Below are 23,692 nucleotides of genomic sequence, written 5' to 3'. Positions count from 1 at the left end.
TTAATGACTAACTAGAGAGAGTTGGTAAGTTGTCCATTTAAATTAGTAAAATGTAAAAAGATTTTATAATCTTGAGATACTTTTAATGCTCATGCATTTTAGTAAGATGAGTTAAGCTGGAGTTACCAGCAAAGATTTTAATGTATCCTATCTAATAAAGAAGTAATATGCTAATTGACCCTCACGCTGTCACAGAGGTGGTGGTGTCCAGCCAATAAGGAGAGAATATGCTAATTGACTGCCCCACTCTCAAAGATGGTGATGCTCAGTTCCTTTAGCCCTGCCTGGGCGGCAGGCACATGGCAAGGCTGGGCCCGATCTTGCCAAGCACCTGCCTCTGGAGTCTCCCAGTTCTCTCAGCCACCCAGCTGCCAAGGGCTGGCCCAAGGTACAGGCAAGCCTCAGATGGAGGCTACCTAGCCGCCCAGGGCCACCCAAGGCTCAGGTAAGCAGGGCCGGCGGAGGCTTGCACTGCCGACAGTGGCAGTATCAGAGGTGTGATAGGGCATCTCAATCCCTGATTGCTGGGTTGCCTTTTGCCCCGAAGGCTCCCAGACAGAGAAAGGGGGCAGGCCTTGCTGAGCCCCCCCCTCCCTCCAGTGAATAAATTTTCATGCACTGGGCCTCTAGTTTTATTAAAAAAAAAAAAAATGTCACTGTGTTAGGCAGAATAATGGCCCCCCAAATATGTTCATGTCCTAATCCTCAAAACCTGTACATATGCTACGTGACAAAGGGGAATGAAGGTTGAAGGTAAAATTAATGCTGATAATCAACAGATCTGAGCTGGGGAGGGTCCCCTGGATCACACAGATCCCCTACAGTGATCGCGAATGTCCTTGAATGGAAGGGGGCTTGGAAGAGGGAACCAGAGAGTTAGAGACTGATCTGAGGATGTTACACTGTTGGCTTTGAAGATAGAGGTAGGAGCCCTCAGGGAATACAGACAGACTCCAGGAAGTGGGAAAGGCAAAGAAATGAATTTTCTGGAGAGCCTCCAAGGGGAGCACAGCACTGTAGCACCTTGCTATGGGCCCAGTGAGACTGTGCTGGACTTATAACCTACAGAACTATAAGATCATACATTTGTGTTGCCACTTGCAATGCCATTAACTTGTGGTGCCACTACGTGTGAGGTGACTTGTTACAGCAGAATAGAAAACCTGTTATAGTCAAGGAACAGAATACTGCAGCAACCTCTTGCTACCAGCCTAATGATCTATTACATACCGATGCACTCCCCACGGAGGTCCAGCTGGAATCCTTTGTTGCACTCGCACCGGTAGCTCCCAGGAGTTGGAATGCAGCGTCCATTCTGACAGAGGTGACGATACAGCTGGCAGTAATCAGTGACGTTGACTGGCAGCACCACTAAAGGAATCATATTAAATCCCATTAAAATGCTTTCTAACGAGGGCATCTTTCATCAGCACTTCATCTGGCAATAATGGGCAAGAAACTGGGTCATAAAAGGAGATTCTTTGGGCAAAGGTCATCTGGTTTCACTAAAGCATACTTCCATCCTGTTCACAGAGATCACATGTGCACTGTGGCACACCTGGCCAGGTAACACCTGTTTCTCTGTCCACTCCTCCCTACCCATTTTCCCACCCCAACCCCAAGATTCCAGGTTGGAGTCTTGAGTTGTTGGCATTTACTTGCAAAACTGCTGTGTATGACATATAACCCATGGATAATTTTACACCTCCTCTATTAACTCATCCTGTAAATCAGCTTTTTAAAAATCTCTCCCAATTCTTTCCCACAGTTGACTGAAAACATCTATAACATAAAAGGACATTGATCTATGGAGAATATGAAACCTCCCATTTTTATCTAAGAACCAAGTAAATTGAGAAAGTTTTATACAACACTATATAAACTCAAGTTTAATCCAAGATTTGGTAAAATTATGTAATGACTAAAGCAGCATAGCCAGCAACAAAGAAGTTAAGCTGACTAATTCAAGAAAAATTGCTAGATAACTTCTGAATTCTTACTTGGTCGCCGAGATGGATACGGATAGTCCACTGGTGGTTGAGGGGCTGGAATGGCAGGTCCCGGAGGAAAGCCAGGAGGAACAGGGTGAACTGGAGGAATGGGGCCAATGGGTGGAGGAGGATATCCTGGTCTCTCGGGAACCACCATAGGGACAGAACACAGCTTGTTGTAATCCTCTGGAAAAACACAACAGAACACAACAGCTAAGCTGTAGCATCTGTCATAGATCCACAGAAATCATCTTTACTTTTCAAAGAAATCTTTGAGTAGCACTGATCTTCAAACCACATAGGTTAACTGAAGAAAAGGGAAAAAGCCAACTTACTTTATTCCCATTCAGAATACTGACAACAGCAGCCATTCCGGCACAATAATCCAAATCCCAAAACAAACTCCCCAGCGGGTGTACCAATGCCTCTCCCAAACCCAGGAAGTCTTTCACTTATATCACAATTCATTTCAAAAGAGAAAAAATGCCACTTTCTCCATCTAGTCCCACCCATGGATCCCAAAGGACTCTAAAGAATACCCTTAAAATCACAGATTTTATTTCATGTGCAATGGAAAGCCACTGGAGGTCTTCAGCAGGGTAAAGATGAGCAGATGAACATTTTCAGATCATTCTTGTTAACGTGGAAGATGTACTGCAGAGAGCTAAGGCTGCTGCAGAGCCTGGGGCAAGACAATGAAGACTGAACAGAGCGGGTAGTAAAGACGGAAGTAGATAATTCTGAAGCACATTTTAGTGAAAATGGATAGTGCTTGGTGCAGGAGTAAATGTCAGAGTGAAGGGAAGAGGACATTGAGAATGACTTCTAATTTCCTGGTTGTGCAATTGGGTAGATGCAGGCTCCAGTTCCTGGGATGGGGAAAAGTGGGGTGGGTTTGCTGGGTGGAAGCTCTATGTTCCATCTGAGCAGATGAGTTTGAGATATCAGACATCCCAGTGCAGATGCCACATAGCATTTGAAGCCTAAAGAGAAGTCAGGCTGGACATAAGTTTTGGAGTTATCAGTGGATGGGTGATATCTAAACCCATAGAGGTGGAGGAGCTCATCTAAGGAAGGTGTGGGAAACTAAGAAGGGAATGAGGGGACAGGACCCCCGAAGAACACATACTTGTGAAAGACAGCAAAGCAATGATGAAGGAGGGGCCCAGGGGGTGGAGGTCTGCTACTGATGCTGCCTAATGACCCTCTGAACCAGTACACCCTGACACAGGCTGATTCCTATTTCCCATAATGCCATGTCTTCATTAGAAGAAATCGTCTTTAGATCTGTGACACTTTCTTAGCCTCTGAGCTTCTAAACAGGGCTTTTAAACAGTACTCAGGTTTCCAGAGATGTAGTCACTTAACTAATCAGTTTCATGTTTCCCACAAATAGCCATATTCTGTCATAGTAACCTTCTATGAGAAAGTCAACCATGCAATTTTTAATGTATTTTTTACTCTGTTGCCAGAATATTGATAATTGAATTATCAGTCACAGAGAGATTCTCTCATAGTTACTTTCTATATTAGTTTAATCTGTTAATAGAAATTAAGCCAATATTTTTATTTCCTTGTGGACTGAAGTCCGGTTTCTTCTAAGACACAGTAAAATGTCTTACTGAGATACATTCATAGTTCAACCTCCCACTCTCAGCCTGGCCATTAAATTATGTCTTAAAATGCGCATAAGAGGAACTTGTTAATGTGCTGGATTTAATTGAATGCTAATTATATTAAAAGACTCTTTTGCTTCCAAGCATCCAGCAGCCTTTCTTTCTTTCTTTTGTTTTTCAGTCTTTCAGCATTTGTATAAAAGAAGGTCATTAGCTTAACATAATTTCTACTAATTAAGTTGATATATTACTTTAAGCATTCCATTAAATTCATCATGTCCTCTCCAGGAGAGTATATCAGACTGGGTCCTGTACTTTCTTCAGGAAAAGTGGACATCAACTGAACAAAAATTGCCCCTGGTTGCTGATCCTGCATGTAATTTTGTTTAGTCAATGTCCACATTTCCTGTCCCCATTTAACCCAGAGATGATACAGATTTTATTTTTTTGAAGAGTAAAAAACTGGCCTATTTAAAATATTCCTTCCTGTGTCATCACTCTCTGTAAGAGGCCCAAGCTCTGCAGCAATGGTACTGGAACATTGGAGCAAACACACACGTACCTGCAAATGTGTTTTCTCTATCAGCCTGCTTTGCCCTGGGCCTGTCTCAGCCTGTCATCTTTCCTGGTACGCCTAGAACTCGAGGGAACCAGGCCTTCTGCCCTGTATGTCCCAAAGCAGGTCTTCAGGCACATAAACCTGCTCCAATTTTCTCTCTCCTCTACTCAAGCTTCAACAGGAAGAAATTCGCATCGATGCTGCTGATTCTTAAGTTAACATAGGTATTTAAAAAGCAATTTTCCTGGTAACCAAATCATACGACTTAGTAGGAAGTCAGGTGTGTCTAAACAGTGACCTACTAAATGGTCTTCCTAGTGAACGAAGGAGGTTGGGTTATATTTTTAGGCCAGAGACCGTAAGCAAATCAAACAAAATATATGACTTGGTATATGTTAAAATATATTGAAAGATTTTATTGCTTCTTTAACTCACACATATAATTCTCAGCAATAAACAGACATTTTATAGCAACATCTGTGAGCAATTCTATAACCCCCGATAATGGGCAATTCGCATTCTGGAAGTAGCATACTCTGAAATATTTCATGAACTCTGCACTATCAACCCTCACCTTCCTTTTCTCTCCCAAATGTCCCTGATTTAAACATACTTTTCAGGACTCAGGTTGAGATGGAGATATAACCCCAGTTATAACTTAGAACTGTTGGGAAAGATGTCACTTAATAAAATGTTCCTTCTTCTGATTGCCTCCTACTCTGTTTCCCCGAAAATAAGACAGTGTCTTATATTAAATTTTTCTCCCAAAGTTGCACTAGGTCTTATTTTCAGGGGATGTCTTATCTTTCCATGCTCTAGGTCTTATTTTCGGAGGATTTCTTATTTTCGGCGAAACATGGTAGAAGCAAGGTTATGCTAAGTACTGTGGAAGTGTTTTTTAAAAAAGCATAAGGAATACGGGGTTATAATAATGCAGAAGACCTCCTAATGAGATTTATCAACTAGTGAAAACACAGTGGTGAACACACACAGGCACAGGCAGAGCTGGGGGGATGGGTGCTGCAGCAGGAGCCCAAGCCTGGAGCACTGAGGACAACGCAGCAATTCCAGCTCACTGTCTAAAGAGAGTGTATGGACCAGGTCACCTTTGAGCCAATCCTTAACAGACAAGAGGTAGGTCATGAGCAGGGTGGCAGGGGTGAGGAAGAAGGAAGAAGGACCTGAAGTGGGGAGAAGTGTTAAGAAAAAAGAACATTTGAGTTTAGAAACACTGTGACTGGGTTCAAGGAACACTGGATCACATTATTTAACTAGAAAATAAAGCTAGCCTGGCCAGCGTGGTTCAGTGATTAGGCCATGAACCAGAGGGTCATGATTCGATTCTGAGTCAGGATACATGCCCTGGTTGTGGGCTCAATCCCCAAGGTAGACCATGCAGAAGGCAGCCAGTCAATGATTCTCTCTCATCACTGATATTTCTACCTCTCTCTCCCTCTTCCTTCCTCTCTGAAATCAATACAAATATATACTTTTAAAAAAGAAAAGAAAGCTATTACAAAGAACAGGAGTTAAAAAGATGAACAGGGGGCAGCTTTGGGGACTAAACATAAGGCTAAGTACTGAAATCTCATTTTCAAGAAATAAAGTGACTTAGACCAGTATACACGGCCTGACTTCATCCTGGGAAAAATTTTCTGGACATCTTTCTCTACATTTCCCTCCCCAGACATAATTTTTTAACTGGACTTCAGATGAGTTATGCTTTGGGAAATGTATGTGGCAGCTGTGGAGTTCACGGAGATCAGCTAGGGAGCTACCGCAATAGCCCTGACGCGGGAAAATGAACATTACGTGGAAATAAATATGACAGATGAAAGAGATACTGTGAAAAAAAAAAAAAGTCAACAGAACTTGGCAAGTAGGAAAAGGAAAGTGTCAGATGTTAGGGAAGGAGGAAATGTGTACCCAGAATAGCTCCCCTGAACAGCTCTGAGAGAGTTGCATTTTGGACTGCAGGAGGCCAAAAGAAATAGATGCGAAGGAGAAAGAACAAGCACTTCCAGAAAAGGGTGCTGTTCCGCGGTCATAACCAAGCGACGTAAGAAGCAGCACCTGGAAGCAGTGTTATTGATATAGGCCCCTCTCTTTTCCCAGTCCGTGACCTGGGGAAATGTTCCTGAATGTCATCTCTTATTTTTGGGAATCTTACTCACCTGGGTTTCCATGAAATCTGCATCATGCATATTGCCACCAGACCTGTGGGAGCCACGTTGGGACACCCCACAGTAAGCGGGGAGGAGTCTTACCAGTTGCTCTGATGGGACACATCTCAGGGGCGAGGGTGATCCCCGGAGACCAGCATCGACCGACGTCACAGCAGCACTGCATTTTGGTGATGGACTGTGGCAGCTGGTTAGAGCAGCGCCCGTTTGCCAGGGCCGCGTAACAGTATCCTGGGCGACCGTCTGAGAGAAGAAAGAGACACACACACACATCACTGAGATCAAACTTATTGCAACACTCTGCTGCCCGCCACTTCTGCGTCTCCCATTCGGGCTCCGGCAGCAGGAACAGACACTCCTGCCCCCTGGAAGGGCTGCTGCGAGCCCCGCTCAGGAACAATGCTCAGACAGAAACCCCGTCTTCGGCTCACACCTTGTGCCCTGCGAGCTGGTGCCCTTGGCCCAAGGCCCACATTCCAATCCCAAGGTGGGAACGAATGATTACATCCATATGTGCCATAGGAAAAGAGAGACTAAGAAAACCACGGTGGTGACAGTTAATTATTATAAAGACAGGTCTCTCTGCTGAAGGGAGGCTGTGTTGTCCTTGGTTTCCAACGATTTCATTCGAGCCCCTTTAGGAAAATATTGATATAAATCTATTTTAAAACAACATTAAGTCTGTGCTGTAGTCTGCATTTCTGAAAGATCTTTCTTATTTTGCAGTCTGAAACTATGAGTCAGACTTGTGAGATTTTTTTTATTTTTGATTTTCTTAAGGAATGAGCCATTCTGCAGACAGATCCAGCGCTTGCTAATCGAGATTTCCTTTTTGTCCTGGGGCCCTAACGAATTTTATAAGGCATGAAATATTTACAAGTTCAGAATGCAGGCGGTTCCAAGTGCTTAGTCCTATAGGAGACAATGGTTCTGGAAGCATTTATTTATTTATTTATTTATTTATTTATTTATTTATTTTTGGCAGAACGATCATCCCAAGGCAACATGGGAAGACATATTTCTTTCTATAGATCACTTTTACTGGGTGACATCATGTCTAACGGCCATGACAACACTGACACACCAAAGTGCAACTCCGGGCTACCAAGAAGGAGCCAACTGAACACTTTGGTCTGCCTGGCATGTGTGTATGGTATGCTTCTCTTCAAGTAAACCACATCTCTCAGCAGATCATACAAAATAATGTTCTGAAATGTAAATAATATTTCACATATGCCTGTCATTTAAAAGAATATAAGTGGCAAATCCTCTGAAGTGTGGAATTTTTTAATAGTAAAAAAATCCGTCACTATGTTTCCTATAAGACTAAATATTAAACCTGAAGTTTGCCCAAAGAGGGTTATACCGAGCATGGTTTTCACCTACATCATTCTTAAGAATGCAAAGCCTTCAAATCCTGATGATTGCACTCTTATATAATAAAAGCCCAGTGACTGAACAGTGAAATGACCAGAATGACCAGTCAACCAGTTGCCATGACGCGCAAGGGGCAGACCATCAAGGGGCAGACCCTCAACACAAGAGCTGCCCCCTGGTGGTCAGTGCATTCCCACAGTGGGAGGGCCGGTTGGCTGACCAGGATGAGCCGCTGCTCCCACTGTGAACCACAGGCCAACGATTGTTGCCTCTTCACCCCAGGCTCCTCCTCCTTGCTCCCTGCCACCTCCTCTAGATGCCTGCAGGCCTTGCAGTGCTGCAGCTGGGCTCACAGAACTGACCCCAGAGGCTAAGAGATGGGTTGGTGGCCTTCACAGGACTGAGGCCTACTCCACCTTCTCTCAGTGCTATTGTCCTTGGGCCTGGCCCGACCAGGTCCCCTGGAGAAGCGAGTGCTCTAGCATAAAAGATGCTGAACCAGGGAGCAGGCGCTCAGAGGGCGGGTCCACAGCCACTCTGGTGAACAGGATGAGCGGGGCTCACACAGCAGGCCAATCCCTGCAGGCCACACCCCCCACCAGGGCACAAATCTCATGCACCAGGCCTCTAGTAAATGAATAAAGTGAAATAAAATGTAAAAACCAGGCTAACTTAGAAGCAGTTACATTGTTAACATCAGGTGAGAAAGGCTACAACAAGCCTAGACAAACCCATAAAACTATGGGTCCACTTTAAATGATGCAAGATCATTTCTGAGAAGGACTTAAATCCACTAGCAAGAATGAATGTGCTTTCCAGGAATGTTTTGTGACCCCAGTTCCTGCACCTCTGTTGGACTAATATTCTCAGCAAAGAGGCAAGACAAGTGATATTCCAGGCTGGTCCAGGGTAGAGGGTGGGAGAGGGGTGCAGGCAAGGCATGTTCTGTGAAGCCAAGGGTGGCCCCTCCTCCTGAAGAAGTGGAGAGATAGGAGCTATTACAGTCTCTTTAGCAATGCCTGAAAGCCACTAGTACTTTCTATATTCAGGGATTAGTAAATATTTGAAGATCAGAAACCAAAGGCTGTTAAGAATGAAATGGGATGTTAAAAACTGGCTTATATCCCAGCTTCCAATGAATTTAGTGGTCCAAACCCAGTGTAAACACTTGACCAAAATTTGTCTACATAATTTTCAGCATGAGCTATCCTTCAGAGAAAAGCTGGGGACAGTGAACTCATAATGGGCTAATGTATATTGTTTTGCAAATTAGCTATGACACTGTGTTCCTGCTCCACTGGCTCTCTTATGTGTTAAGTCAATGAGTCTGAAACTCTTGATGAAAATGGTGAATGCTGAAAAAATTATCAGCCATGTTTCGATTGCCACAGTCCTTGATTTACAAATGGCACCTGCACATGCAATCATCATTTTGTCTTTGCTTTTTTTGCCCAGAAGGAGAGGCTTTGTTAAAAATGCACACATTTATACAATTCACTATTTTAAAGAAAACCTATGGGCTAATAGGTAAAAGCAGAGAAAACATGTGAAAACCAGGCACTATTTGGAGGAACCGAGCCCTGGGCACACCAGCCTGAAGTTTCCTGTGTCATCAGGTAGCAATGCCATAGTAAGCGGGGAGAAAACCATTCTGGTGCTGGTTCAGAGGTAGATCAGGGGTGCATGGAGGGTCAGGGGTGGATTTTGGATAATATGAAGACTCATAGAAACTGAGGGAGAAGAAAGTCAGGGTTTGAAGGCAGTAAAGGGAGGTAGGGGGAACTGCAGACACCATCAGCTATTTTAAACCTCTCCTGGCCAAGTTATCTAGCAGGAAAGGAACAGGAATTTCCTCCTTTCCCCACTTCTCTCAGGACCCAGAAGCCACATCATAGGAGAACAAATATATTATAAATAGGAGTTTGCAGGTCCTTCTAGCCCAGTGGTTGGCAAACTGTGGCTCATGAGCCACATATGGCTCTTTGGCTCCTTGAGTGTGGCTCTTCCACAAAATACCACCTGCAGGCACACAGGTACAGTGCAATTCAAACCATGGCCCATGCGCAGAAGTCGGTTTTCGGCTCTCAAAAGAAATTTCAATCTTTGTACTGTTGATGTGTGGCTGTGTTGACTAACGAGTTTGCCGACCACTGACCTAGACTATCAACAGGCCTCTCCTATCTAATCACTAGCATCATTGTGTCCAGCCCAGAGTTAGGGCAGTGATGCCTACACTAGGTACAGGACATCTTTAGGACTCCTGGAAGTTGATGTGACAGACTCACTACTATGAAAAGACAACTCTACACAAAGGATCATAGTGTGCCAACAAATGATCACAGAACAAGAAATAAAATAATCCTGCCAGAGCTTACAGAACACAGTGGGCACTGGGGCTTAGAAGGGCTGAGAGTCTCAGTGCTGACAAAAGGTAACAAAATTGTGGGCTCACAAGAGGTATATAAGGAAACACTACAGACCACTATCTACATATGGAATTTTCTATTGGCTGGATTCACTGATTCCAAACAGTCAACTTACTAACTAACCTTGGATGTGTATATAAGTTGGAGACTAAATCTATTTTCCTGCCAATAGGGTTTATTTGAGGGGGGTGTCTCTGTGGTTTACCATGGCAGGAAACATTAGCATTAGCAAAGGCAGATATGTGCTCTGGATAACTTTATATAATAAATTGTTAATTGTGGGTACCAGAAAGTTCTAAAGAAGGAGCAGCGGTGCTTGCCTGGAGGTATGGCAAGAAAGTCACTGCATGGGCTTCGTGTGGGAGAAGGTAGTGGAAGAGGCCAGACTGTGTGTGGACTGAAGCCCAGGCTGAAATCCAGCTCCCTCACTTACTAGTCATTAAACAACTGGACCAACCTATTTACCTGGCCTCTTTAAACCCTAGCTTTTCCCATCCATGGCACTGTCATGACCATTAAGTTAGGTAACTTCCATAAAGTACCTCAGACCAAGGTGATCCATAAATCTCAGTTCCCTCCACACCCTCTTCCTTTGTAAAAAATTAGCATGCATATAGCTAGTAAAAAGAAAAAAAATTTTAATGTTAGTAATCTGATATGTAAATGTGCTTTAACCATTCTAATGTCATTTGAGTCTCTCTTTGAAGGTTAAAAAAAAAAAAAAAATCTACCTATTATCTGGCCAGGAAAGGACTTCTTATCTATCTCTGTGCTAAGCATATCCACTAGAGGTCATATGCTAATTGGCAGTTTTTTTGGTGGGCGGGGGGGGGGGGGGAAGGAACTATATATTGCACTTGCCATTCTTTCACTGCAGTTCCTACTCTATGGATAGATCCTAGAAAATCCAGCAATCTGGGCACTCCCATTGTTTCTGAGGAAAAGTCAGATATCCTTCCCTCACTAGTTGTAGTTACCCAAATGTCAACTGTAAGAGACTGCTCTCGGCTTTTGTTGTATGTGACTAAGTAAAAAGGAATTCAGAATTTCAAGTGCAATTTAGTTTTGGTCTGAAATCCATGGCCTGTGGTGAGGATGTGAAGCTGAGTGTCTCCAAAAAATATGGGCCAGAAACAAACATCAAAAGATAGCCTTCGCTTTTCTCCAAGGCCATTTGCCACGGGCTTCCTAGCATTGTCCCAACAGTAAAGAATTAGTCATCTCAATATTCAACAAATACTTCCTGAGTGCCTAGACATCGGAGAAACTGTGCTGAGAACCACCAGGGATAGCAAGACAGCAGTTACTAGTTGTCAAGGATAGCTTACCAGCATAATTAGTGATATAAAAACAAGCAGACACAGAATTTCCCTATGAGGCCATTTATGAGAAGCTTGTCCCCGGGTAAGGGAGAAATAGCTTTCAGGTTAGCTGATCTGGGACATCTTCAAAGACAGAGGACCTAAGAAAAAGGCGAAAGGAAGCTTGAGCTGGGAAGAGGGGTGTCTTGAGTGGTGGGTGTAACCTGTATGATGAGATGAAGGGATGAAAATGAATGGCCTGTTTGAGGGTGAGAAGCAGGAGCTGTGCTGACAACTTAGTGAGGCTGGGAGCGGGCAGAGAGCGAAGCTTTTTAGCTATCCGGCTGAACACTCTGGAGCTTGAACTTTAGTCTAAAATAATCAGTTTTGAAGGGAGTCTTAGCAATTGTTAAATCCAGCAGCTGTCAAATCTATTAATTAAATAAGAACCCCTTATTTAATTAATATTTTTTTCATGGAAGTTTAACATCCAACCAGATAAAAACAGAGCTGGAGGGTGGGGATTGGGAGTGGAAGGCAAGAACCCTCTCCACTCACTCAGCCTCGCCATGGTCACAGCCTCCTCTCTAACCCCAAAAGCTGGGGGGGGGGGGGGGGGGGAGAAAGGGCTTGGCAGCACCTGAAGGATCCACTAATCTCCAAACCCTGATGGAAAACTACCCAAGCAAGAGAGTTATTTAATCAGAGCACTACTTGAGGAAGATAAATCTGACAAGATAAATTGTAGAGAAGCCAGGGAGCAGGAAGACACGTGAAAAGATTATGGCAAAACTTCAGACCTGAAATAGTATAGGTCCCAGGAAATGATGAAGGCTGGGGGTCAAAAGACAGAAGAGTCAAACACTGCTTCAAGGTCTGACACTTGCATAACTGCAGGTTAATTCATAGCCTGAGGATATCTGTAGGGTCTCCTGGATCACCCCTCATTATGGGAGGCAAAAGTCCCAAAACAGGACCACAGGGTGCCTCTGCTCTTTCCAAGGGTGCTTGACTGTAAAATAGATTTCCACAGATGTCCCTTTTACATGAAGTGAGAAATTATATGACCCCCTTAACAGGCTTGTTTAGAAAGATGTTATGGAACTAATTTACAGAAACCATGCACGCTGTTTACAATTAGACCTACCTATACACCTGGTGCCATCGAGAGAGCTGTAGAAACCGGGGTAACATTTGCAAAAGTAGCTGCTGACTGTGTTTGTACATTCGCCCCCGTCACAGACTCCAGGAATGGTGCTGCACTCATCAATATCTGGAACATAAAGAAGAGTTGCTGTACTCACAGAACACAATAGACAACTGTTTGTCACCCAAGGACTCAGATGTGACATTACTCAAACAGTGTCGCCAGAAACAGCAATATTTACAGGATAAAAGCTGCACATAAAAGTCAATTCAATGAGTGAGTGTTTCTCCTCTCAACACAGGTTTACCAAAGAAATTCACCAAATTCATTATTAGAGGGAAAAAAAAAATTCCCCTTTAAAAGCATGTGCACTGCTATTTCACCAAGTAACTACAGCATGCTAACAGACCAAACGTCACTTATTTTTAAATTCTGTTTTTCCCTTCTCTCTCCATGGTTTGCTTCCTCTCTATTTACTCTATGATCTGCATCAGTGCTTGCACTGCATTTCAATCTGATTTTCCACAAAGCAGATTTTAAAATCCCACAGAGAAGACCACGTGGTATGAGTGATGACCAAACTTGGCCATGATGGTGTTCTCAGGAGCACTCAGACTGTCATTATGATGCTTCTCTGTGGGTTCAGAGGAGAGTAGTGGGGAACACTGGGATACTCCACCCAAAACCCACAACAGTATTAAAAAGAAAGCACCTTTCTCAAAGTGTCCCTAAAAGTTAATGACTAAGTCATATAATATCTATCAAAGATCCTGTGAGCAGAGTGTCTATGGAAAGAAATCTTTTTATACCTGTTAGTATAAATGGTTGCTACCATTCCTATTAAAAACACAACATACACTGAGTGGCCAGATTATTATGATCTCTGAATGCAGTGTATATCTTATATAATAAAAGGCTAATATGCAAATTGACCCCTTGACCAGGAGTTCAACCAGCAGGCAGGCTGGTCAACCACCCATGTCCCCTCCCCCTGGCCAGGCTGGCTGGACCCCACCCATATATGAATTCATAATAATCTGGCCACTCAGTGTATAGCAATATCCAAAGAGGTTATTTATGTGATAGCATATATCAGAGAAAGCCATTTTAAAGCCAGAATTAATTTGGCCAGATGGCAAATCATCTTTCACATGCTGGCTAGGTCAGATTTGGGCCCCTTACTGAAGATTATCACAGCAATAATAAGAGTGAGGTGACCTGTGCTGGCTGCTGGGCATTGTCTAAATGATTTATGTATGTCAACTCATCCAATTATCCCTGTAATTCTGATGCCCAGGAGGCCTCCAGGTTCATTTATAAAGTGATGTTAAACCCAAGTCTCCACTGCCAGGGGCTGGGGAGAGGGAGGAATGGAGTTATCTTAGGTGCACACCCTCACATGTGAGCAGGTTAGAAAACTCACTGAAGTGCGAACCTCCCTAATTTCACACAGATCCAGATAAAACTCCCAGGCCACATTGCTCAATGTGAGAAAGCTTCAGTGGTTCTGAGTCCCCTTCCGTGTCCTCTCTTCAGTGACACAGCCCTTTCCTCCATGTGTGTAGGGCCTTTCTACTTCCCTGCACCCCCTCGCCTCCTCGGTCCTATTGCTTCGCAGGGACGGAAGCACGAGTTCCGATTTCATGACCAAGCTGTGAGGAGGTCTCAAGAGGAAAAGACTAAATAAAAGAATCATTCATACTCTGAAATTCATTCATACGAATGTATTATTTCTCCAGGCTCTTGTCACTCTGCGTTTATCTCCTACCAGGGACCCCAGGCAGGAGAGTCTGGGAGCCATGGCTTTCTTAGGTTCTGCAAGTCCATCTGTCTCAAATGCCAGCCACAAAAGTAAATCCATTTCAGGGACTTGATGAGCAGTGAGGCTTGGCTGGGAAGAGGTGTGTCTGTGCTCGGGACACTTCCCCTGTTCCCCTGGGGCAGGAGAGAGAGGCTGGGCTGCTGGGAAATATCTATCCCTTGAGAGATACCTGTGCCATGGTTGGCTATGAACCTGAGAAGGGACACAAATGATAGATCCATTTCCTCTGGATTCGCTGCCCCCATCTTTGTTCTTGGTCTTCCTTCCCTTCCCTCTGTCTCTCCCTGGGCATTCTTCCTGTCCCTCAGCCACTCCCCTATCCTGGGGCTCCCCTAGCAGAGGGAAGAAAGAATGGACCAATGGAATGGAGGTTGGTCCAGGGATCACTATTCAGGAGCTCCATCCAGGACCATGGACATCTACCCTGAGTGAGAAACAGGGGAAACCAGTTAACCTGATCTGGACCATCTAAATTATTCACTAAGAAAATATGAAACTAAAAATCATGGCAGCTGTTTAAAAGCAACATGTGACACTACTAATTATGAATGTCACCAAGCCTGGGAGATGAATTTTGCTTTATTACAAACACACAGCATCCAGTGAAAAATGTGTGACTAAAACGTAAACAGGCTGATTCTTCAAGCCACATGGAAAAAACCATCAGGCATGCTATTTGAGAGTCATACCAGGTATGCCAGAGCCCATGGTTTCTTATTCACCCGGTACCGGCAGCCTGATCACAACTGGACAACAGTGAGAAATGTGGCGACGGGGTCTGGATGGCGGGACTGGAAAGAACCCAGATACCATCTTGCTCTACTTCCTCATTTGAAAACTGAGGTTAACTCAGAGCTGGGAATTGACTTGTCCAAGATCACACGAAGGATGAGGGACATCGCCTGGACTGGGGCCAGGTCTACTCTACTCCAGGGCTCTTATGTCTGGACCACAGAGATTTTGTTCAGCAGTAGTACAGGGAGCTAGCAACCTTGAACAGTGAGAGCCAAGGGCCTGTGAGCAGCTGCAGAAGATGGAGCCCCTTCTGTGTCTATGGGTTGAGTAACCCAGGGATTCTTGCTGCCTGAGCTGTAAGAATCTCTAATAGCAAGTAGCCACCAGATAAGTATGCCATTATATCAGAAAGGGAAGCCTATATATATATTTTTTTAAATAAAATAAAATAATAAATAAAAAGCCACCCAAAGTAATGACAAAGATGCCAGAACAATGTCCACAAGGGCACAGAATCCCACTGTGGCCTGACCATTTCTGAGGACTCAGAGAAGTTCTCTTCATTCTCTCAGCCACGTGGGCCAGAGTGTCTGGAATTCCCTCCTATTGAGCATCTGGAGATCATCCTATGTGCCCAGAGCTATGCCATCCCCAACGTGAGGCGCTGCAGCGGGAGAAGAGCAAAGAGCCTGGCGGGGACCCAGCTCACCAAGCATTCTGAGAGGGCGTTCTGCCTTCTTTCCTTAACCAGGCTAAGGAGGGCAACCATCTCACAGTACATGTAGTATAAACACGGTCTCTTCCAATATCAATTTTGCAAAGAAAAATAAAAAGGAAGAGAAAAAAAAAAAAACCACTATCTGAATTTAATGTAACAGTAGATGGCAAAGAAAGAAAAAATGGTTTAGCCAAAAGTATTCTGTTTTTATCTTGCCTACTGACTTCAATATGTAGCTCGGGGAATGGGGTTTAGGGTGGAATATTTGTGGGAAATGGTTAAGTAATTCTCAGACTGAATTTTTGGTCCATTAGATACACCACCATAATAGGTTTCCTTGCTTTAGTACGAGGATTTTGAATCATTTTTCTTTCTGTCTGGATATTAAATCCGAGTGTCTTCTGTCTCATTCACAACCACAGAAGGTGATCAGTCCCAACTGATGCTAACTGATGGGTCTGGGTGAAAGATAAGGGATGCAGGAAAATGATTCTAAGCCAGACTGGAACCAATAAGAATTCCAGAAAACAAAACAGACTGCCAAGTCCCACGCCCCATATCCCCCTCTCTGAAAGCTGTCCTGTCTCTTGAAGATGAATATATTAATCTGAGACAGCCTAAGCTTATAAGCACAGCCCAATCTGATGTGAATTTTGCATGTGATAAATCTTAATAGTGTATTAATGCCATAAAAATATATGTATGATGATACTTAAGAACCTGTACCATAATATTTTTAAATTTGGAAGTATAATTGTTAAAGTAGAGGTTAACCTAGCTGGTTTGGCTTGGTGGATGGAGCATTGGCCTACGGACTAAAGGGTCTCAGGTTCGATTCCAGACAAGGACACATGCTTGGGTTGTGGGCTCGATCCCCAGTGTGGGGCATGTAGGAGGCAGCTGATCAATGATTCTCTCTCATGAATGATGTTTTTATCTCTCTCACCCTTTCCCTTCCTCTCTGAAAACTATATATATATTAAAGTAGAGGTAATGGCATACATCTAGGAAAGAAGACAATGTAAGTGCTAGAGTGTTAACCAAATGATGAAAAATCGTTTGCTCATCAGAGATGTAGGCCTGAGAATGGTGTACATTATTGTCAGATTTTACACATAAGGTACATGCACTCTCAAAGAAAAGAGGGCTCATTGCTGCTTATTTATTTCCTGGGTGTTTCCCTCTCATAAAAAGTAGATTTATTACACTTGGAAGCCAGGCCTCTCTTTTTGATACATAGCAGTAATGGTGAATATGAACATATTATCTGTACATATGTTTTTAGAAGCTCAATCTATAAACTAAATGCAAATAAATCAATATACCTCAAGTTATTTTTGTTTGTTTAACATAAAAAGGTGTCCATTTAATAGACAGAAAAGCAAATTCTAAACTTGACCTAACCCTAACTCTTACCCTACTTGTACTTAGAGAATAAATGAATTCATAGGTCTCTTTAAAAAAAAAATCAGACATACGTTTTAAGTAGGAAAACATTAGAAGATAAGGCATTCTAAATAATAATAATATGTAATGATCAAATTTAAATTTATTATCTCCAGAACTATGCAAAAATATGTGTCTTAAACACTGTAACTCAAATATTGAAAAAGGGGGATATTTATAATAATGTCAACAACAGAAATGAAATCAAAATGTCATGTTTTAATATTTAATTTTATTCAGATGGATCTCTTATTTTGGGTCTATAAAAATGGAAAAAGCTGCTGGGCTTTTCTGGTTCCATAGAACAAAGGCATATTATTCCTGGTGAAAATGTTATAATTACACATTCATAAGAATGACAAAGACAGAAGGAATTAGAAACAATTTACAAAAAAAAAAAAAAAGCTTGCCACTTATTTAGATTGTACTTGCCCCTCCACCCTCGAACTGCAAAGCCTGATATTTCTTACCTTCACATTTTTGTGACACTTCATTAAATTTGTGTCCAGCAGGGCATTTGCACTCAAAAGATCCAACAGTATTGATGCAATTTCCTCCTTGACAGAGCCCAGGGATGGCCTGGCATTCATCCACATCTGTCCAATTTTAGGTCAGAGACGGAAAAAGAGAGGGGAGAGAAAGAGAGAGAGAGAGAGAGAGAGAGAGAGAGAGAGAGAGAGAGAGAGATTGATTGATTTATACAAAATTTACTAATTCATATAAAATATTCTAATAATGCTTTCTATATGAAAGTTACAACCATTTTTTATTTTTCCACCTTCCATCTTTTCTCATGTAGAGAAAGAAGAATTTATACTAACTTTTGGGGGTTTGACCATACATGCTGTAAAGTACAAAGGTACAATGACAAAAGCAGTTGACATTAAAAACTAGAGTTATTCAAGAAACCCTTAGAGTCAAAACGTAACCCAATCTATAGCAAAACTATTTTTGAGTTGTATTGGATAATTCAGTTAAAACAGAATTTACTTAAATAAGGTCACTCAGACTACACAAGAGTGCTAATGTTTTTGTACAAATTCAATGCAACATGTTCACCTTGCATTCTGTAGAACTGTCTTGTGCACTAAAAAGTTAAAGAACCCAGGAAGTTAGGTCAAGAAGTGAGAAATCCCAGATGAAGCACCTTGCTTCATATAATTCAATTTGGTTCTAGAGCTTATCTCAGTTGGCGATGGGAGAGGACCTTTTAAAGCCAGATCATGTCCGCTTCAGCTCAAAACTTAAGTCCACATTAAGCCCTAGGAAATTCTATCCAACCCCTCCACTCTCTGACTTCATCTCCTAACCTCCTCCCTCTCACACCCCTCTCCATGCACATCGGCATCCTTGCCGGGCCTCAAATACACCCAGGATGCACCTGCCACGGGCTTTAGGGTGGTGGCCCCTCTGCCTGGAGCATTCTCTCTCCATACAGTTGCCTGGTTTTTGTCCCATCCATCAGGTCTCTGTTCCTAAGGCACTTCAGAAGCAGACCCCTCCCTGACAGTCTGATAGCAACACCCGGCCTCCCATCAGTCACCACCCTTCTTAGTTACTCGGCTTATTTTTCTCCATAGGATGAATCATCAAGTGACCTAATACAGAGGTTTGCTTTGTTTTGATTTTATCAATATAAATTGATTATCTTCCACAGAGTAGGTTCTTTGTTCATTTCGTTCACCTGTGGGTCCTACATGGAGCCTCAGCTATGAACAGATGTAATCAATCCAGGCTCATTGCATCCAGTTAGAGAGATGGTGAAAGTGCGTGTACTTTTTCTCCATCTCTTCATCTGCAACATGCAAAAGTCTGGTTTGAGGAAGAACCTCAGGGAAGCAGCCTAATGCTTCTTCCTCTGCTTCGGGTATTTTCTTAGAAATCTAGAAGCCTAGTATCCTCTTTAGTTTTACTCTTCATTGTGCGAAGCAAGAGAACAATTACCAGTTGTAAGACTTCTGAACAACCTGCGCTCTTGAGGAAAGTTGGCACGAAGAAAAGGGGGCAACAAAGGAACCACCTTTTATTTTGATATAAAAGTGTTGGTTCCTGTTTTAGATGGAATGTCCTGGCCCAGAAATTAATGACTGCATGTGAAATATAATTCAATTATGTTCTAGAGCTTATCTCATTTTTTTCTTAGGTCATAATTTCCCATTATCTTGGTAGGTCAAATATGTTTATTAAAATGTTATTTCAAATTAAGATGGTACATAGAAACAAAACTATATCGTCTTGTTGGGATTATGATTTTTGGCCAAGAGGAAATATAGATGAAAGCACTTCTCTACTGGCCATACAGTCCAAAATCAAAGACCCAATAAGCTCCTTGATAAACCCTTTTGCCCACAGACTCTTACATCTGGCCCAGGGACTCAGAACACCAGCAAGGAGACGGAGCCCCAAGCTGACAGCAGAATCCCTCAGGGTGGAGTTGGAGAATTTCATTGAAAAGTGGCAATACAACTGCCATTTTGATTCTATGGCTTTTCATAAATTTTCTTATAAGATACTTTTTTTTCTTGGATGTTGAATAGCAGAGTCAGGGAAGGACAGAAAGAAAATGCTGGAAAAGTCCAGAGTGTATTAAATGAATAGCAAAGTAAAGAGCAGTAGCTCTCTCCTCTCCCTTTTAATTCTCTTTTCCCCAAATTATCTTAGCGCCTCAGCCTCTGACTCATGGATGGGCAGCTGGGCACTCAAATTCTGGCTCTCTGGTCAGTCAGTGAGTTCATGGGCATTAACTGACTTCAGAACACCAAGGCCAAGAATTTCTTCAAAATTCACTGGGACTTTCTAAGTAAAAGCGAAAGGTCCCAACAAAAAGGGGAACTAAATTCACCCTCTCTTATAAAATCATACAATCAACTGCTTTGTAATTCTAGTTTCAAAGTGATTTCTTGCTGTTTCTGACACTGAGAAGGATACATCCAAAGGAGTCGTAAGTTGTACATAGAAGCCAGAAGCCAGCACCAACAGCATTTCTCAGGAGATGAATTTATTGAAGTACCATTTATGGAGACCCATAGAACTGTGTGATTAAGCTCAAGTTCTGTTTTATTGCATATTACCCTTAGAATTAACATATAGAACAAAAACCAAACTAGTCTCTCCATGCCTCAGAAAAGCATACCCTGAATTTTCTGCAAATACTGCAACTTGCTAAGAAAGCACCGAAGATGTTTAAAGGAAACAGAGACAGCCTGGGAGTTTTCAGGCCCATCAGTTTAGTGTGCGGCTGCCTCCGTTCACTTCCTCCTGTTTCCTGCCAGACATCCAGACAATAAAAGAATTTGTACAGCTGGGAGAACAGGAGTAAAAGCCAAAAAACAGAGTAAGGGCTTCTAGGGGAGGCAGGAGAAGAAGCAAGCAGGCAACATCTGGGGATATTTAAAACTGTGAACCAAAGCCTAATTTATTTCTGACTTGTAAAGGAAAAAAAAAAAGCATACTGTAGCCCATAAAATGGAGAGAGATACAACAGTAAAATGGAGTCCGATGCAGTTTTCTTCAGGTCAACTGAGTACAACCTAGGAGACAGGGAAACTCCAACGATTTCATATGAAGGGGGGGAAACATCAAGGAAAACGAACTACCTTGACCACAAATTTTGCTTTGTGTGCCTAGACAGCATTGCTGTAACTAGAATCATAGCACCTCAGAGAAGCACCTCTGGGGTCCCAAGGAGAAACTGCTGGCAAGGAAAATCCAGGGAGGGCCAAGCTTCTCACGCCTATGTTGGATGTCATGCCATCAGCGAAATCGTTAAGTTATGTCTCTGATGCTGCTTTTCCATTCTCTCCAACGCTGTTGGAGAATGGCCCTCCAGAGATAACAAGATGAATCCATTCATAACCCCACCAGCCTGGGTTTACCTTGACAGGCTCCTGTGCGGATGTTGGGAATGAAGCCGCGGCGGCAGGGGTGGGGCTGGGCAGGGCACATCTCGCAGGGGTGGCCCCAGGCTCGGCCCACGGTGGCGCAGCAGAGGGTCTTTGTGCAGACAATCCCGCTGAGCTGTCCCTGGCACATCTGGTTGCTGACCACAGTGAAGCACGGGCCTGTCCTGTAATCTGAAAATAAAGAAGGAGAAAGCCATGAAAGTCCAGAAAACCAGAACCCTCTAGCAGAGGAACCTTGAGACCCATCTTGCTTAACTCCAAATCACTGGCCTCATATGATGCCTTGGGAAGTCCATTCTACCTCTGAACCCCATTTCCCTCTCCTACAAAATGGGGATATAAAAACCAGTTCCTACTCATTTTATAGATGCTGTTGTGAGGATCAGATGAGCTAACAGATACTACACCTGAGACGTGCTATACAAATATAACATAATGCCATTATTACATATCCGCTCACTCAAGGAAAGGTATCAGATGCGCCTACTATGAATCAGTCCAATGTTTGGTTTGATGCTTCAGTGATTGGGAGACAAAGTCCTTGTCCTCACAGAGCTTACAGTCTATCATTATACAGGTTGTAAAAACAAAGAATTTAAGAACTTTCAGTGTGGCAACTCATGTCAACTTCTTCTTGGGAGTTCCTTAAACAAAGAAATAGTTACCTGTTTCTTCTGAACAGAGTCTGTTTTATTTCAAATACAAAAACAAGTAAACAACAACAACAACAAAGTTGTTTTGTTTTGTTTTTTTAAAAAAATATATTTTATTGATTTTGTACAGAGAGGTAGGGAGAGAGATAGAGAGTTAGAAACATCGATGAGAGAGGGTCATCGATCAGCTGCCTCTTGCACACCCCCTACTGGGGACATGCCCGCAACCAAGGTACATGCCCTTGACTGGAATCGAACCCGGGACCTCTCAGTCCCCAAGCCGACGCTCTATCCATTGAACCAAACCAGTCTTGGCCAAAGTTGTTTTTTTTTAATTTAGCCATGTTAAAGACATGAGGTATTGGATAATATAGAAAGTAAGAACAATGGTCTGAAATCATTATAATCCTGGGCAAAAGGAACATCTTAAAGAAAACATAAATAAGCTAAGAAAGGCCACAGGAGAATTTCCAAGTAGTCTCACCAAATACAAGATCTGCCTTTTTTTTTTTTTTTTTTTTTTTTTTTTTGCATAAGGGAGAAAGTCCATCTGGATTCAGCAACCAACAGGAAAGCAAGAAAGAGTAAGATGTGGGGAACACAAAAGAGCAAAGCCAGGCTGTCTTCTGTCTCCTGTGGGAGAAATTGGGACCATAATGTCCCATTCTGCTGTACAATGGCCTCTAGGGAGACTGGGCTGTGACAAGACTCATGGGCTTCCATCCGCTACCCAACATTGCAAGATTCCTTGTGTCATTTTTGGAAGCAAACAGATACAGATAGAGTGTTTCCTGTGAGTCTTGGGATGGACTAGATGACCTCGGTAAGTTCCTTTCCCTACTGAATTTTATAGTTTTATGAACATCCCTGTGTATGCCAATGAAACCCTGGGTTATGTTTTCATTTTTATTTTTTTTCTTTCTCTCAGTAGCTCATGGAACAGAGACATGCAATTTACTAAGGACAAGTCTTCATGACAGTACTGCAAGACTAACCTTAGACCTTTGTTCCCCTCAAGTCTCCATATGCTCTGGTCCCACCCACCTTTCCCAGCCTACCCTCTTGACACTTCCTGTTTGTCTTTTTACTTTGTTTATGTATATCTCACCCACCTGATTATTTTTTACTTTTATATAGTCAAATTCTAGGTATATTTTAATATTCTCCACAATGCCATATCTGTTGAAAATCTGCTCTTCCTCTCTAGCTATTGAATTCAAACAAGAACATAGAAATTAAATGCTTGAGCTATTGAATAAAATCTCTGCCTTCATTTCATTCTGTCAATAAAGAAAAAGTGGCTCAGCACCACAGCAGTTTACTCTTAGATGGAGGAACTACATGGGACAAAGGGCAAAGCTAAAATCATCTTTCTTTCTTTGGCTCAATTCTTCCACATATTGCAAATAGACATTCAACGAATACTTATCTGATATATGGTATTTCTTTTTCTATTTTAATATTTTATCATGTATTTTTGATTCAAAAATAATGATTTCAGACAATTAGCAAAAGTAGTAACATATAAATCCTATATAATAAAGAGGTAATATACAAATTGACCATCACTCCAACACACAATATGGCTACCCCATGTGGTCAAAGAAGGCCGCCTCCATGTGGACATAAGATGGCCGCCACAAGATGGCCAGCCAGAGAGGACAGTTGTGGGCAATCAGGCCAGCAGAGGAGGACAGTTAGGGACAATCAGGCCAGCAGGGTAGGACAGTTAGGGGTGGCCAGGTTGGCAAGGGAGGGCAGTTAGTGGTAACCAGGCAAGCAGGGGAAGGCATTTAGGGGCAATCAGGTCGGCAAA

At 42.7% G+C, this 23,692-nt stretch overlaps 1 protein-coding gene across 2 annotated transcripts in view; it reads right to left on the bottom strand.

Moving 5' to 3' along the window:
- FBN1 (fibrillin 1) overlaps window positions 1–23,692 on the bottom strand; it is a 232,076-nt gene that overhangs the window by 103,718 nt on the left and 104,666 nt on the right. For both annotated transcript variants that reach the window (XM_045582776.1, XM_036442846.2), the window contains exons 7-12: window positions 21,197–21,394; window positions 17,792–17,917; window positions 12,601–12,726; window positions 6,434–6,592; window positions 2,001–2,177; window positions 1,231–1,371 (exon numbers count right to left, since the gene is read on the bottom strand). In XM_045582776.1, coding sequence (XP_045438732.1) covers window positions 1,231–1,371; window positions 2,001–2,177; window positions 6,434–6,592; window positions 12,601–12,726; window positions 17,792–17,917; window positions 21,197–21,394 — 927 coding nt within the window. The remainder of the gene's footprint in view (window positions 1–1,230; window positions 1,372–2,000; window positions 2,178–6,433; window positions 6,593–12,600; window positions 12,727–17,791; window positions 17,918–21,196; window positions 21,395–23,692) is intronic.

Source organism: Pipistrellus kuhlii, unplaced genomic scaffold (genome assembly GCF_014108245.1).
Source record: "Pipistrellus kuhlii isolate mPipKuh1 unplaced genomic scaffold, mPipKuh1.p scaffold_m20_p_1, whole genome shotgun sequence".
Taxonomy (NCBI): Eukaryota; Metazoa; Chordata; class Mammalia; order Chiroptera; family Vespertilionidae; genus Pipistrellus; species Pipistrellus kuhlii.
The sequence above is the reverse complement of the archived record's forward strand: the minus strand, read 5'-3'. Positions and strand labels throughout refer to the sequence as shown.